The following is a 14,777-nucleotide window of genomic DNA, read 5'->3' as shown; positions in this document are numbered from 1 at the left end:
GATAATGGGACCATCGCTCACTCTTAGGTGTGCCGATTCCCCACGTGCCAGGACACAAAGCAGCATTCATCGTTGCTGCTGTTTGACGGGCTTTCCAGCTGCCAATGTGGCCTGGCTAGCTGTTGCAGTGAAGATGGGGCCAGAATTCAGCTGTGGCAACAAAACAGCTGAAGTATTTGGGGCAGGAATACACACGGGGGAGAATGGGATATGGCAGCAGAGAAAATTTAGTTTTGCTTTGCAGTGTAAAGGGTGTGATGGACAAATGAGGTGTGAGCGCCGAATTCGGAGAGCTCTCACAGCTGGAGTTGCATGCTGGTATGATCGATGTAAAAGCAGCAAGCCATCACAACTGTAGGCCAAGTTCCTGGACACAATGGTGATCCGAGGAAGTCTCCCCCTCCCCGTTCTAGATCACCTATGCCTCCGGTCCAGGGACAAAAAATATCCATGGTTTAGATACTCAGGGGCTACACTTTAAGTCCTATTCCATAGCCAGCAGCCCTTCTTGTAACACTGATAGCTGGATTTATAAAGCCACATCTAACCAGAGCTTACAAAACATGCTGAACGCCTTGGAAAAAAAAAAAAAATAAATCCCAAACCACCACAAACAGGCTATGGGCAGGAGAAGTTCCAAAAGTTTGTCTGCCAGTTTACAGCGCGCACCTCCCCAGCCTGTCACAGACACCAACTCAGCAGTCGGTACTGCACGGTTTTCGTTCAAAACGCTGCTGACCCCAGCAGGCTGACCGCCTGGCTCTGCCGCGTGCACAGAGCGACCTTAGTCACAGCACAGCCCGCTGCGGTTCACCTCCCGGGTCACACAGTTGAAGGGTTCAGGGATATCTTGGCTGAAGTTTCACTGCCTTGGCCAAGTTTTGCTTTTTCCATGCCCTCTTGTTTTGTTTTTCCACAGTGATTAAGGGTTGTGAATGCTGAATTTCTCATTACAGTTACATCATACTTCCCGGGTGTAGATTTTTACACAAACTCCAACTGTCCTTTCGGCAAGGTCAGGCCAGGTTTTCCAAAAGGCTCGTTTAAACAGGAAGCAGATGGCCAAATACCCTCCAGGCTTTGGAAATGAAATAAACTGGCTTCAGAGTCAGTTACCATTTTCAGATGCCATCCACTGAAGTCCATTGACTTTACAGGAGCAGAACACAAAGAAAATGAATCTCTACTAAAACACGTCGTGACAGTTTGTCTAATAAATTCGTGATTTAGTAACAGGATCCATTATTGCTGCAAATGGCAGATTGGGCTCTTTGACAGAGTAATTATAGATAAGAACAGGTTGTGAAGCTGCAGATAAAAAGGGAGGGGGTAGTAGTAGTTCCAAGAGCAGACTGATACAGCAGGTTGTTAGTCTGTCGCCAGGACAGGAACAGTGTTTTACCAGCGGTTCTCCCTTCTTCAGTAAAAACTGGCACGTGCTAGAATAGCCAGGTTTTCAGTACTACGCAACTTTGTGATCTAGTTCCCTTAACAGCTACAGGAAACACACACACATGGCTGTGCACTCCTGTGTTGTCACAGCTGCAGTCCTGTAATTGGGAGTTCAGTTTTCAGGGAAAGGAAAGAGGCAGTAGTGGTTTCAAAACTAGAATTTAACCACAAGAACCAGTACACCCACCAGATCTCACAAGCTAAGCAGGGCTAGATCAGCACATGGAAAAAGAGATGACCAAAGCAGAACTACATGATTAAGGACGTTGTCATACTACACTGCAGCCTTTTCCATGACCACAGAGAGCCAAGGAAGGCTTTGGAGAGTTTCCCTGTTCTTGGCACGGGCAGCACGGGCTCGGTTAGTCCGGTAGCTAGAGGGCCAGGACAAACAGGAGGTTGTCAGGATCTAATACAGTCATTATAACTAGACCCTGACACAATCAAACACCAAACTCATTAGGCTTGTTACTTAATTCCTAGCATCTGCTCAGAGACTGCAAGAGTCAGATCCTCTTCTGAGAAGTTTCTACACAGCAATAGTAGACGAAGGTGTTTCTAATGAGTCATGTCCAGGGAAAACAAAGAGCCTTTGACTTCAATTGTTTTACTCTTTCTTTTCTGCTGTACTGCAAGGGAATATTATGGTTTCACTATGTCTGCCTCAGCCAGCGGCTGTTAATAAAAAGCTGATATTAACCAAATAAATATTCATTTATAACAAACTCCGTAACAGTTAACCAGTTACTTTCATTATCACTGGACAAGTGGATTTGGGTCCACAGGACTGAATGGGAGAGCTCGACAAAGTGAGAGGCCGTGGAGGGGCACAGACCAGACTCACAGCACGTGTGTGCATGGAAGAGGTGGCTAGAGCTGCCCTCTGGAGTGAAAGAAATAACCCCAGCTAGGATAAATCAGTGTATACCATTTTTATGAAGTCATTCAGCCAAACATATTACACACCCAAAACACTCTACAAGTTGGGAGTGTCTTTTACTGCCCACAGTGATGGGGCCAGAGAGCAGAGGGCGTTTTTCAGACAGTGGCTACTGAGCTGAAACATTATCAGCATGGAAAACCAGGAAACAGGCAAAGTATCAGGAGATTTTCGGCCTCCACACAGGCAAGCACTGAAGCACCCAAATATTTGTGGTTGCTTGTGCCTAATGAAAAGCAGCATGCTTTAAGGAAAAGCTGCAGAGCCGCCTGGGGAAAAAAAAAATTAATCAAAATCAAATGAGGTCATTTACTTTGATAAGTGAGACAGGAGAGTGCCCAGATCTGTTTTCATTGGATGAAAAAAACCAATGTTTTGCTAGAGGAAAAAGAAAGTTACACTTACTTAGAGAAATGCATTTTTGAAAAGTATAGTCATTTCTGGCTTGTATCTAAACCTCGGTTTGCAGGAGGCAATAAAGGGGCAGTAAGGAAGATTCCTGTTGTTATGTTTTACCTATGACCCACCAGTGGTCACCAACAGAGTAAGATCCTGGGCTAAAGGGATTGTATGTTCGTGCTTTCCTTCACAGGCTGACGTGGGGATTTCGGAGCGGAGGCACCCAGGTTTCCAAATATAGCTGTAAACTTCAGACTGAAATCAACTCAGAAACTATGAGCTATACTGCCCTGTTTCTTATTAGGATATTATTTCCAGACTGTACTGAGGAGATTTTAGATAGGCCTGAAAATTCTTCAAGTGGGACTTGTTATTTATGCAGATGGGGCATGAAAGACACCTTTTCACTCACTTTTGGTATTTGTTATTAGTACTTGTATGCTGATGAACCAGTTATTTGCCGATCCCTAACAAGCAAGCCCCTCAGCCCTGCCTTCTATGAAGAGATATTTCCAAAGTCTTTAAGCACCTTAGGTTTAAATAAGGCTAAACATCTTTCTCATTGATTCCAAGAATAGAAGAATTAGATCAAATGTGAAGAGTTGAATTTGCTAAAATAGCAGATGATAATACAGGCACTGCTGAAATGATGGGTCCATAAAGTAATATGAAAATGCTTTTTTGTATTTACCCTTGACATTTCTGTGCCATGTTTAAAGTTCTAGCTGGAGCTGGAAATGGGTTTTTCTTCCTGTTTCATAAACTGCTTTCCACAAGTTGCTCATTACACGCTACCTATAGCTTTTATTGATGGGCTCAAATGTTGCAAGGTAATGAGGCTTAAGAAAACAGTCTTCCACGTTTTACCAGGTATGCGGTGCATGTAAGCCACTGAATTCTCAACGTGCATAAGTGTTCTTTACACTGATATAAGTGTTTTCAGGCATTCGTGTATCAGCTAAATCAAAGGCCTTGAAAACAATATTGGTTTCAGCAGCTCTGCATGCCTGGTGAGCGGGAAAAGCAAGCAGAGCATTCCAGAGAGACCAGCTGATATGTGCTTTCTTGCTTTCAAAGAGCAGACAAGGATCCCAGTTGTGATCTGACTGAAGTCAACATCAAGACCCAAAAGGAGCTGAACAGCGATTAGATTCCCTGTTCCCTTCCTTGGATTTGCAATACTGTAAAGTCAGTTTAGCACTAACAAAAGGGATCCCAGTGGCATTCCTGAAGCAGTTCTTTCAGTGAGGATTGGTTTCAAACTTGACAACAGCCCCCAGGTTAAGAGACTGCCAGCTCCCACCCATCAGTCGTTATTTTGTCCGTTAAGCAGCTAGCACCTTAAGGGAAAGGGCGGCCCGGCCTTCCCTGACTACCTAACGCTTCCGAGACCTTGCTGTGGCACCTGTGCATTGCAATCCCTGGCAGCGGGCTGTTAAGTCGCACTTAACAATAACCCCAAGTTACCCACTCTCCCCTGCAGCCTGGCACGGCAGAGCTCTAGTAAGCACATGGTGCGCAGGCGAATGCCTGGACAGCCAGAGGAGAATGCTGCAACGTTACCCCACGGAAATTGCCTTAGGAGAGATGATGCTACACTAGCATTTCCTACTTACCCTCCACTGAGCACAATGGTGGGATGCAAAAGGTTTGAGACATTTTATGCACTTGCTGACACTGTTCTGAATGGAGGTGCGCGTTTATTAGGAATTCTAGAAAGATGTGAGACTGAGAGGCTTCGCTGCAGACAAGAAGGCAGCTGGTTCCACCTCTGCTCAGTCAATACCCTCTGTCGAATGAAAACCAGTTAGTTATTGAGCCTATGAAACTGCCACAAGATGCTACCTAGAAACCTCCAAAATCAAGTTTTAATACTCAGAGTCCCATAAAGAGTTCTGAGTAACTGAAGATTTGGATTTCCTTTGGCATCTTGGAGTGTACTTGAAAATGCGAAGATGCAGCAAGGATTGGGCCTGCCGAGTTGATCGTTTGCAGAGCTGGGTGCGTACTCTCTGCTCTGTGTAGCCAGAGCTCCTCTCCACCGAGCAGAGAGGGACAGGTTGTCCAAGAGTACCTTTTTATGACCATCTCAGTATTTCATGCAAAGTCATGATACTTCACTGTGTGTCTATGGGGGAAAAGGAAAGCAAATTCTTAATTCCCTCATTTGCAGAACATGCAGAAACAGAGACAAAAGGCGCTGCCAGGGGCCATACAATCAACAGCAGAGGCCTTTTTAGGACCCAGATAAGGATTTATCTTCTACAGTATCCAAAATAAGTGTATTAAATAATTTGGCAAATATTTCAATATCAGCTATTTATTCAGGGCAGGAACTGCGTCACTTTGTGTGACTGCAAACTTCAGGGAAACAAAGGAACATGTAATAATCAAATCTTGAAAAGATTACAACCTTACACTTTAGAAATTAATCATTTCTAAAACAAAGGCAAATAAGGAAGAGGGGGAGGGTCATGAATAGCTCCCTGATAGACCAAAATCTTTTCCCATAAACAAGGTGCTTGGACCTTGTGCAAAGATACGTACAGAGAGATTTGTTTAATTTCTTACCCTCTAAATCTGTTCCCCCCACTCCATTGTGGGGAGCATGGAAAATTAACTTGCCTTAAGAAAAACAAGCACAGCAAGCTGACATTTATCAGTTCCATACACTGTGAGTGTGATTGTAACAGCACTTTTCATTAGCAATATAAAAATACTATTGGAACTGCTTGAAGGGTGACAGTCAGCACGTCAGATTTCAATTCGTTTCCAAGACAATCCCGGAGTGTGACTACCAGTAGCTTCTTACCTGACAAGATGGCAAATTGCCTGTGGAGCTGCTCTATTATATCCACTGCAACCAGCGGCCGTATCTCCTGCTGCATGATTTCATCTGTGCAAGTGAAAACAGAAACCTTCAATGAGTTAATGACAATTTTTCCATCCTTTAAGAACCCAGCAAACCAAAGACAACACTCAAAGGAAAAGAACCTGGCTTGACTACTGGTTCAGATGTTATACGACCACCACGGAGAAGTTAATGATATTTACAGAGTCTCATCCTCAGCCTACTTACTTTATCGCCTTGTGATTCCAGAGAGAGCTTTTCATAAACCAGCTCCCGTAGATTTGCCAGAGCTTGTCACAGGTTTGCTCAAGCTGACAACCTGCTCCTCACTACGTCATGTTCCAATGTTAAGCCACTGCATTTGGCTTCCCACATAAAGCAGCTTTTCAGTCTTTGAAACTGTAAAGTCTATTTCAGAGACAATGCCATGTTCCACCCTGAACTCCCTGGTCTCTGCCTGAGGACTTTGTGTAACTACCCAATCCAGAACAGTTTCCTTTGCTGATGCTTTTTCCGCTACGAGCAAATACATAGTAAAAGGAGGAAATAAGAGGCTGTGAGGCTTTCTTCTCATGAAAACAAAGCCTGTTCTTTTGAAGTAAACACCAAAAAGCTAAAAAACAACTTGGCGAGCAGCTGGGGAAAAATCACCACAGTTTTTGTGTGCGATCTATTCAGTGCCCAGCAACTATAACCTCACATTGAGCTAATTTGATCCCTTTCTGGAACAGGTGCACCCAGTTGTTGTCCCCACTCTTCACCCTGGTCTAGACCAGCAACATTTACTGGGGAGTATTTGCCAGCTCAACTGGCAGGATCCAGGCTTACGTTACAATAGCACCTGTTATACCCAGGCCTTTAGCCAGTGTAGAGCTACAGAACCACCACCAGTGCTGGCTTTGCATGCTCACCTCGAACTGCCCAGGCAACAGGCGGAAGGGAGGGCGCTGGGTCAGACAGACCACGGATCAGACTAACAGCAGGCAGTTGCCCTATTTAAGCACCAAGATCTTCACTGATGTCAGTACAATGGAGGCACTGAAATACTTTGGTGCACCTGGTTTTAAACAAACTCTCCAGAAACAGAGCGGGAGGTCAGAGAGGTTAGAAAGTAGCTTCTTCCTCCTGCGTCCCAGTCTGCTGCCCAAAATACCCTCTGTCTTGCTTTCAGACACCCACTCCGATCCTTTCCAGAACTAGGGATTCTAGGTTTTAAGTTACACAATGTCACTTGGAAACTTTTCTATTCGTTTTCAAACACTTCACTAATGCCTTGAGGCAAAGTAATGGAAGGGCTTGTGTCATTGCCCTCTCCTAGACAGACGGTGACACACAACATGGAAAGAAGCTGCATAGGTTTTGGCTGATGCACAAAACAAGTCAGTAATTCCAAGCAATTGAAAGAAAAAAAAAATCTCAAGAGAGCTGATTCTGCAAATCCTCCCTTTGAACTACAAAGGGGAAAAGTCAAACTAGAACAAGTGATGTTTTTGATGTGGGACCTTCATTTCCATCCTGTTTATGCAGCCCACTATCAGCTTCTCCAATTCTTGACATTGCAGGTGGCTAAGAGCCAGAAGAGCAGCCTAATGAATCACAGCTAGAGAGCTTGGTTTCAGTGATGTCCACCAAACTTACTGCAATTTCAATGTACTGCTATGGGCATGTATTTACACTGCTGCACAGAATTAGCAGAACTAAGGCTTAGCTTTGGACACAGACTAGTTTATTTGCACTCTGAGCAGAGATACACTGCTCCAAGTAACCAAGCGGGGTGTCCGCAGAGCGCTGAGCCACGCAGCAACAGCCCAAGAGCCCTGCGTGTCCGTGTGTGAGCTGTGCTCACTTATTTGACCAAATGTACTTTATACTACTTTCTTCATCACCTGAATGGAGGCCAAGAGCTGTCCAAGATCCGACTCTGACTGTGTCAGGTACAGCATGCATATATGAGACCAGTGAGACTCAAGATCTCCTAAACTGGTGAGCTGTGGGTAAGGAAGAGAATAATTTGTTTCGAAAAGCATAGTGGGACAACTTAGATTTGTGGACAAAAGCCTCCAAGTTTCTAGACAAAGCAACACAAAGGCTAAAACAGTAACATTGTTCTGAGTCTGTCTGTAGACACCTTGGACCCGAGATAACTCCGTGTGACAGTCTGTGGGAATTCACTGAAATGGACAGTAACACTAAACTCAGGCCATCATATTCACCAAGTCACGTTCAGTTTCTCAAAGGAAAGCCCGCTGAACAGCTAGGGACAGAGAACTGATTTCCATTCTACGCCTTTACAAATACAACTAGCAAACCTATTCACTAGGCTTGCTTCCCATACAGCACGTGGTCACTTGGCGACTGAAGGGCAGAACAGCCTCCGATCCCCCCACAGGTATCCTACTGACCCCAGCTGACATTATTCAAGGCGGCTGAGTATGGTGCTGCAGCATCATACAGGATCTCACCCCTCCTCCTACAGTTTTTTCTTGTCTCTGTATCAAACATCCATAAATTCTTAATCCTTAGACATCAGGATTCCCAAAGTCTGTTTTATCCCCTTCCAACAACATTTTTGTGCATAGGAAGGACATGTCAGCTGGCACAGTGTCACCTACCTTGTGCACCCGTCACAGACAAAGCAGGGAAGTCGGAGGACCCACAAAGTAGTTTATAGCCTGCCACCCGGAGCTGCTCCCCCAGCCCACCTAAAGGGAGGTTTATGCCAATTCATTATCTATATGGTGGCAGCACAGGGATCCCGGCCAACAGCCACACGGTACTCCGGGTTTTGAGGAAGCTGAAAGAAGCTGGTATATGTTCCCGGAGCAAACAACAGTAACCCATTAGGTTTTTCCTATTTTACTCGGCAGTTTCCCCCATGCGCATCCAGAATGGGATCTGTGCAGGAAACTGCAAAGTAAAAAAGGAAGGGCAAAACAAAACAATTTTGAATATACAAGGTTATTTATTAGAAAGCAGAGAACACCATACGCCTGATTTCTCTGCCAGCTGCTTAAGAACAGCCCGTTGATAGTCCAGATAAATACTACACCCAAGAAACCAGCAACAAAAAGGCCCTGTACTCCATGAATACAACTCCCAACAAGTACTGACAAGCGTCTCCAGACGGTTGGTCAAAGACTTCTAGCATCTTTCAGACAGGCTATTTGAAGTGTTTCTGAATCACTGTAACAGTAATAGATACGCCTTTTTTCAAACCACAGGTTGGCAGCAAGATGGAGGCAGAAGAGAGAAGAACGGGTGTTCAGAGGTGACTATAGCTGAATCAAAAATAGCAAAAAACCCAAACACAACCAATCAACCCACCCAGAAGTAGAAAAACTAGAAAGTGTGGCACCATCTCCAGCCTCTCAGAGGCTTGCTTTAAAAATAGCTTTCATTCTGGTTTCTAAATATCCTTTTTTTACCAAAAGAATTTTGTGGCGTAAGGATAAGATGAAGTAATAGGAAGAAGAACTGCAGAGTGCCAGTCAGTTCTCATCAAACCCCCTTGCCTGGGCAAGACAAGCCACATGGGGTTTGCTGTAAGAGCCACACTCCGCAGGAGACACTGAGGTGATGAGAAAGGTGGTGTAAAGTACACCTGGTGACGAGGGATCACACGTTCGAGTAAGCGAGCGTAGCTCACACACTGACACGCTGGGAAAAGAAATTGTAGAGAAGAAACTAGCAGGAGACGGAGAAAACCTGAAGAAACAAGGGAAGGTGCCTTGTGATCCCAAATGGCAAATCAGGTCACGTGGCTACAAAATGTCAGTAGCTGTAGCCAACAGCACACAAGGTCACACTCGCCCTCTTGCACCCTCCTCTAGGACAGTGCTTGAAGGTATTTACTCTCCAATACTGATGAATTCGTAACACCATCCCAGCACAGAGCTTGCAAGAGAGGTGCCAAGTCCTTGGAAACATATAATTACCTGGGGCTGCTGAAGGAAGCTTTTAATCTTTGACTAAAAGAAAAACTTGAAAAAATTCTTAAAGGCAAACCGAAAGACACAGGTCTGGGTTTGTTTTAAAGCCATGACATTTTGCCTAGCATTAGTGAGCATTAATCTGTTCATACCTTCCACTAACTTTACCCCAGGAGGCCGTGTAGCCGCTCTGCTCTGCGTCCTGCAAGCCACGAGCCTGCAGGAAGCAGGGTCCGGGCTCTCGGGCAGAAGCAAGGTACCATCTTCCTGCGGCACAGACACGCAGCTGAGCAAACCCTGCTTTAGGAGGACGGGAGCTGCCATTGAGGCAACAGCTGCAGGTTCACAGACTGCTTCAGAAAAGCTTACTGACGATAAGCACGTTTTAATTCACTACACGGGGACCCAAAAACCAACGAGAGGGTTTTAGGAAGCTGACAAGGTGCAGGAGCTTGAGAACAACTTGCTTCATTGCACCTTGCTAACGTCTGCAGAAGAGATTGGACAAGCCCGGGTCACTTCAGAGCAGCGCTGTCCTCTGACAGGAACTGTACAGCCACGCAGCAAAGACCTTATCATACACCAGCCAAGCGGCTGGAACGTGGTTATCTCGGCAACCTTCACTCAGGCATTTCCTAGCTTCTGTGTGATTATTCTTGTGGTCTTCACTTTTTTTTTTTTAATTGAAGAGGCAGCTACACATAACTTTTCAAATTTAAAAATGAAAAAAAGCTTAATTGATCAAACAGTATTGTTTGAAACAATGACAATCCCCTACATAGGTCACCAAAGTTGAATCTTTACACATACCATGCAGCTCTTCATTACTTGTGCTAACTGAATTTGCCAGGACAATTAAAATGTGAATAAGAATGTGATACTAGGGAGCTAAAAAAGAAGCACGTCAGTTCATTTACTCTTGGTTCTCCTCTCAAACCGCTATAAATTCAATTCCTATCAGAAACTGTTTTTACATGCAAGACCAGCTTCACTGCAGAAGAATCAGGCCTTACAGTTTTGCTTCCCAAGCTTTTCTACTGAGGGGCAGAACGAGAAAAGCAATTACTACAGCCATCTGCCTGACGCAGCTCCTCCTCCCTCCCAGATCTCCAGGGAGGCTAGCTGCAACTGGGCCACCTAACCTTTAAGAGGAAAGCCATTCAGTTACGCTTCCTAATTCCTCCCTTAAAAATGAAACACGCTTGGGCTTCCCCGCACACACGCTCGCTTATTTTATTTCTCACCGCAGCTGTAGGCATTCCTGCAGCAAGGGCTGGAGCGCAGCCCAGGGACAGCCGCCTTCACGGCTACACCACCAGCGGTGGAGTAAAAGCTACAATGAACGTAATCTTGTTCCCTCCTCTCTTCTCTGAGCAGAGAGAAGCTAGTTTACATGCTAATGGCAATGACTGGTTTCCAACCGTGTTGGAAAGACGGCCCGCTGGAGCGAAAGATTGGGCTGCACGGAGCAGATTGACGCAGCAGCGCCGGTTCCTCCATGAAAGACAAGCAAAGGCAACCAGCCACAGCAGGACACCGGGGCTTCCTTGTTCCTCAGTGACCCAGCGCTACAACTGCCTGCCCGCCTGGTGACTAGAGGGGAGGGTTGCTTCAACCCCCCCATCTGAAGTCACTAATCTTGGAATAAGGGGTTACAAATTGCCAGAGCGAAGTTCATTTCTTCTTAATGACAGCCTAATTTGTAATTCACAGGGAAGGGAGACAGCTGGGAGTGAAATAAAATCTTTGCTAAAATCATAGAGTACGTCGGCCTCCTTCTGCCCCGTGCAGGCTCAAAGTGACCCTCCCAGCATTCAAATCAAAATTGTGGATTTGGGGAAAAATCAGATTGCTGATGTGATGGAAAAGCGTCAGACAGTAAGACATATAAGCATAAGGCCAGAGTTTTCATTTTAAGAGCATGAAAGGACACCTAATGTTACGTGTTCTTATTCTTCTTTAAAAGGACCAAAAGGCAACACACAAATCCAGAGTTCAAAAGTTGCAAAGTACCTACAGTTCAAATGTTCGCCCAAGTCCTGTGTCTGCTTGCCATGAACACCACCAGTTAATCTAGCAGAGCTAAATTAGATTTCAAGAATTAAACACAGTAGGAGGACAAATTTGCATGTCTTCACTGATAAGGTTCAACCAGGCTAAGGGATTTGAAAATATTCTGTCCCACCAGAACTCACAATGCAAACTCTTAAGCAAAACATTTCCCTTCCTGAAGGCCAAGAAGAACTTTAAAGTTATTACATCAGAGAAAGAAGCTCTTGGTTTGGGTTTCTTTTTTTAATTCTGTTTATTTCTCTTTTTCACCATTTGTGCCTCTTGTTTACTTTCTGAAAAGGTTTGTTTATTCTTTTAGCCCAGACAGAGAAACAGCAAGCCGAGTTACTGACACAAGCTGGCTGTGCTACACATTCATTGCTTTGAAGAGGAACTAAAAACCCAGCTATAAACAGAAAGGAAACCCCATCCTTTCTCTTATTCTTCTGCGCATTCCCACCACCTTTCTTTGCTAACCCATGTTGAGTCAACTGAAAACTAGGCCAGGAAAAAAAGCTATTGTAAATAAAGTGAGGCACTCTTTTTCTTAGTGGATTGCTTCTTATCTGGGTTAGTTCTCTGCGAAGGAGCTGGAAGGGTGCAAGTGCTAGTAAGGCGTGGGGTGGGAAATGGCAAGGCCAGGACTAGCTCTTCCAGCAGATAATCGCGCCTCGATCAGCTTAGAGCAAAAGCCAAAATGCAGCATAGGTAAGTGACCGGTGTCATCTTTTCTCTCAGATCATTTGCTAACCAAGCACAGCTGTAAAACCTACAAAGCATATTTGTTTAAATGCAACTCCTAGTCTCATTAAAACCAAGGTTCATAGCAAAGTTTCCTAACTTCCAAAGATAGAAGATTCTTCTAGAATACTTAAGTAGCTCTGGTTCATGTTTCGAGGTATCCCTTAAAGCTTATTGGTTTGGGGTTTTTTGGTTTGTTTTTTTTTGTTTTGTTTGTGGTTTTTTAAACTATAACAGCAAACCCCACTTTCTGTACACTAGTGTAGTGGAAATCTGGACAAGCAAGCCTAGGAGTAACTGTCTTGAATGACACACTGCCGATATGCTCCGATCCCTTGAGACGGGAACAGATCTAGGCATGGTGTGGACGGAATCGCCTTGCAAGCTTTCCCAACCAGTGTCCATGGAAGAGGGAAAGGTTAGCAATGCACACCTTTCTCTGAAGAGCTCAAAAACCTGTGGCCCTCAGTGTCGACTTGGGCAGAAACTGAACCGGTACCCGATGTGATCTTCTACTGCACAGCAGATCTGCTCTGAAGTTCTCTCCTTTTGTGATGCTAAATCGTGATCAGTATTTCCAAAGCACTCTGTGCAGCAGGATGGACAGCTTTACCTGAGCTTTGCTCTGCAGGCACATGAGACTTAAAAATCAGAATAAATGCTTTTCAGCAAAGATTGCTCAAGTTACTTTGGATCACTGCATTTTTCAGTTCATCTTGTTGACTAAATTTGATGTTCACTTCTAACATAAAGTTACAGGAGTGGGGAGGTCACAGATTGAAAAGACCTGTTTGTGGTTGTGTTTTCCCATGCCCCAGGAGTGGTTACGGGCTTGGTTAAACAAGTTGTTTTTACAGCCAGCCATAGTACGCATTAGGAGTTTACCGTGTCTGACTTGGAAGGGGGTGACACAGTGCTTTTGATCTCAAAGAGCTGAAATCATGTCCTCCCAACTGGGAATCCCCTCACTTTCAGTTTCCCGAGTAGGTATGTTGGGCCACTGCGGTAACTGGAAAATCCTACCACCTGAAAGATGCAAACCCATTAACACACACCTGTGCTTGATGTTTACTGAATGAAAGATTCCAGAGAGGCTCAAAGCAGTCATTTGTGGCAACCTCCAAAGGAGACATTTGAATGCCATCCACGTAAGGTAAGGACCACAGACAGGCGGGCATCAAGGAGGCAGGGACACTGGGGAGAATCAGAATTCCCGGTTATTTGCAGGTCATCATTGCCACTACATAAAAGGGAAATTTCCAGCTTGCCCTCAAGACCACACCAGATGTCAGCAAACTGCAAGGACTTTTCAAGGACGGACCTGCAGTGATTTTTAAGTCCCAAAAGGTCCAGCACGCTCCTTCTTTCCATTGGAAATGCAAGTGAGCCATAGTTATTTTGGATCCAGACCTGAACTGCCCCCAGGCTTTAGATCCAGGCTCTCAGGTTGTTGCTAATTCAGCAGATCCCCCAGGCACGTGCTTTAGGCAAAGTTAAGTCCATGTGTAGCTGCACTGAAACTAGAGGAAATGTACACATGCTTGGATGCGCTAACATGTTTTGTTAAACATTTAAACATGTAATAATCTAAAATGATAGCAGATGGCCAGGAAGTTCAGATACAGACTTACAATCTGAGCCCGGGGAACCCCACGACTCAGAAGTAGTGAAGCTGACAGTTCTCAATCAGGCCTATCTATGGTTTAAAAATCCAATATTCGCTTTGTGTCAGATTGGCCAGCAGGCTGTCACCAGCCCAGGCAGGATGGGTCCCCCCTACTATTATGTGCAGTGCTCATACTGCTAATGCGCACCCTCTAGGGTTTATTTCAGCTTTCTAAGCCAACTTCAAAAGATTTTGGTATAGATTTCCTTGGGTGAAGAAACTGATTTTGACACTTTTTCCATTTAACCACTTCTGGAAAACAGTCTTTTGATGTTCTCATTTGGCTGGGATTTTTGTGTTTGTTTTTAAAGAAAATGTCTTAAAATTGATTGGCAAGTAAAAAAAATAAAAATCAAAACCTTTCTTCTACATAGGTAAACTGGACAGAAAGTGAAAATAAGCCAGTATTTTGATTTACTGTTTGTACATTCTGCAAAAATACATTGGTGTCTACAAATTTATATCTGTAGTCACACTTCAAGGATTTCAACAACTACTTATTGTCAGAATGTGCCATACATTTATGCACACATCTAAGAGTCCTTCATTAATAATCCCCATAAAAGCTACATTGTACAAACTAATATAAAATTCTTAGAGCACATACTCTCACTGTTCAGTTTAGGTGACTTCATATCCCATCCTGTTATGATGACACTTCTTACGATATTTCTGTAAAATCATTAGAGATAGATAAGATTACTAGCAAGTCTTCTTTATACATTATGAACTATCCATAATCAGCAA

The 14,777-nt window shown here is 44.4% G+C and overlaps 1 protein-coding gene across 6 annotated transcripts in view; it reads right to left on the bottom strand.

Annotated features, from left to right (window-relative positions):
* Positions 1-14,777, bottom strand: part of MCF2L2 (MCF.2 cell line derived transforming sequence-like 2) — a 152,998-nt gene that overhangs the window by 129,121 nt on the left and 9,100 nt on the right. For 5 of the 6 annotated variants that reach the window (XM_054205522.1, XM_054205524.1, XM_054205527.1 and 2 more), the window contains exon 2: positions 5,604-5,687. In XM_054205522.1, the coding sequence (XP_054061497.1) occupies positions 5,604-5,687 (84 nt within the window). Of the gene's footprint in view, positions 1-5,603; positions 5,688-5,870; positions 6,099-14,777 lie in introns of those variants that run through there. The other variant, XM_054205526.1, reaches the window with a different exon arrangement.

Source organism: Rissa tridactyla, chromosome 6 (genome assembly GCF_028500815.1).
Source record: "Rissa tridactyla isolate bRisTri1 chromosome 6, bRisTri1.patW.cur.20221130, whole genome shotgun sequence".
In the NCBI taxonomy this organism is placed as follows: domain Eukaryota; kingdom Metazoa; phylum Chordata; class Aves; order Charadriiformes; family Laridae; genus Rissa; species Rissa tridactyla.
The sequence above is the reverse complement of the archived record's forward strand: the minus strand, read 5'-3'. Positions and strand labels throughout refer to the sequence as shown.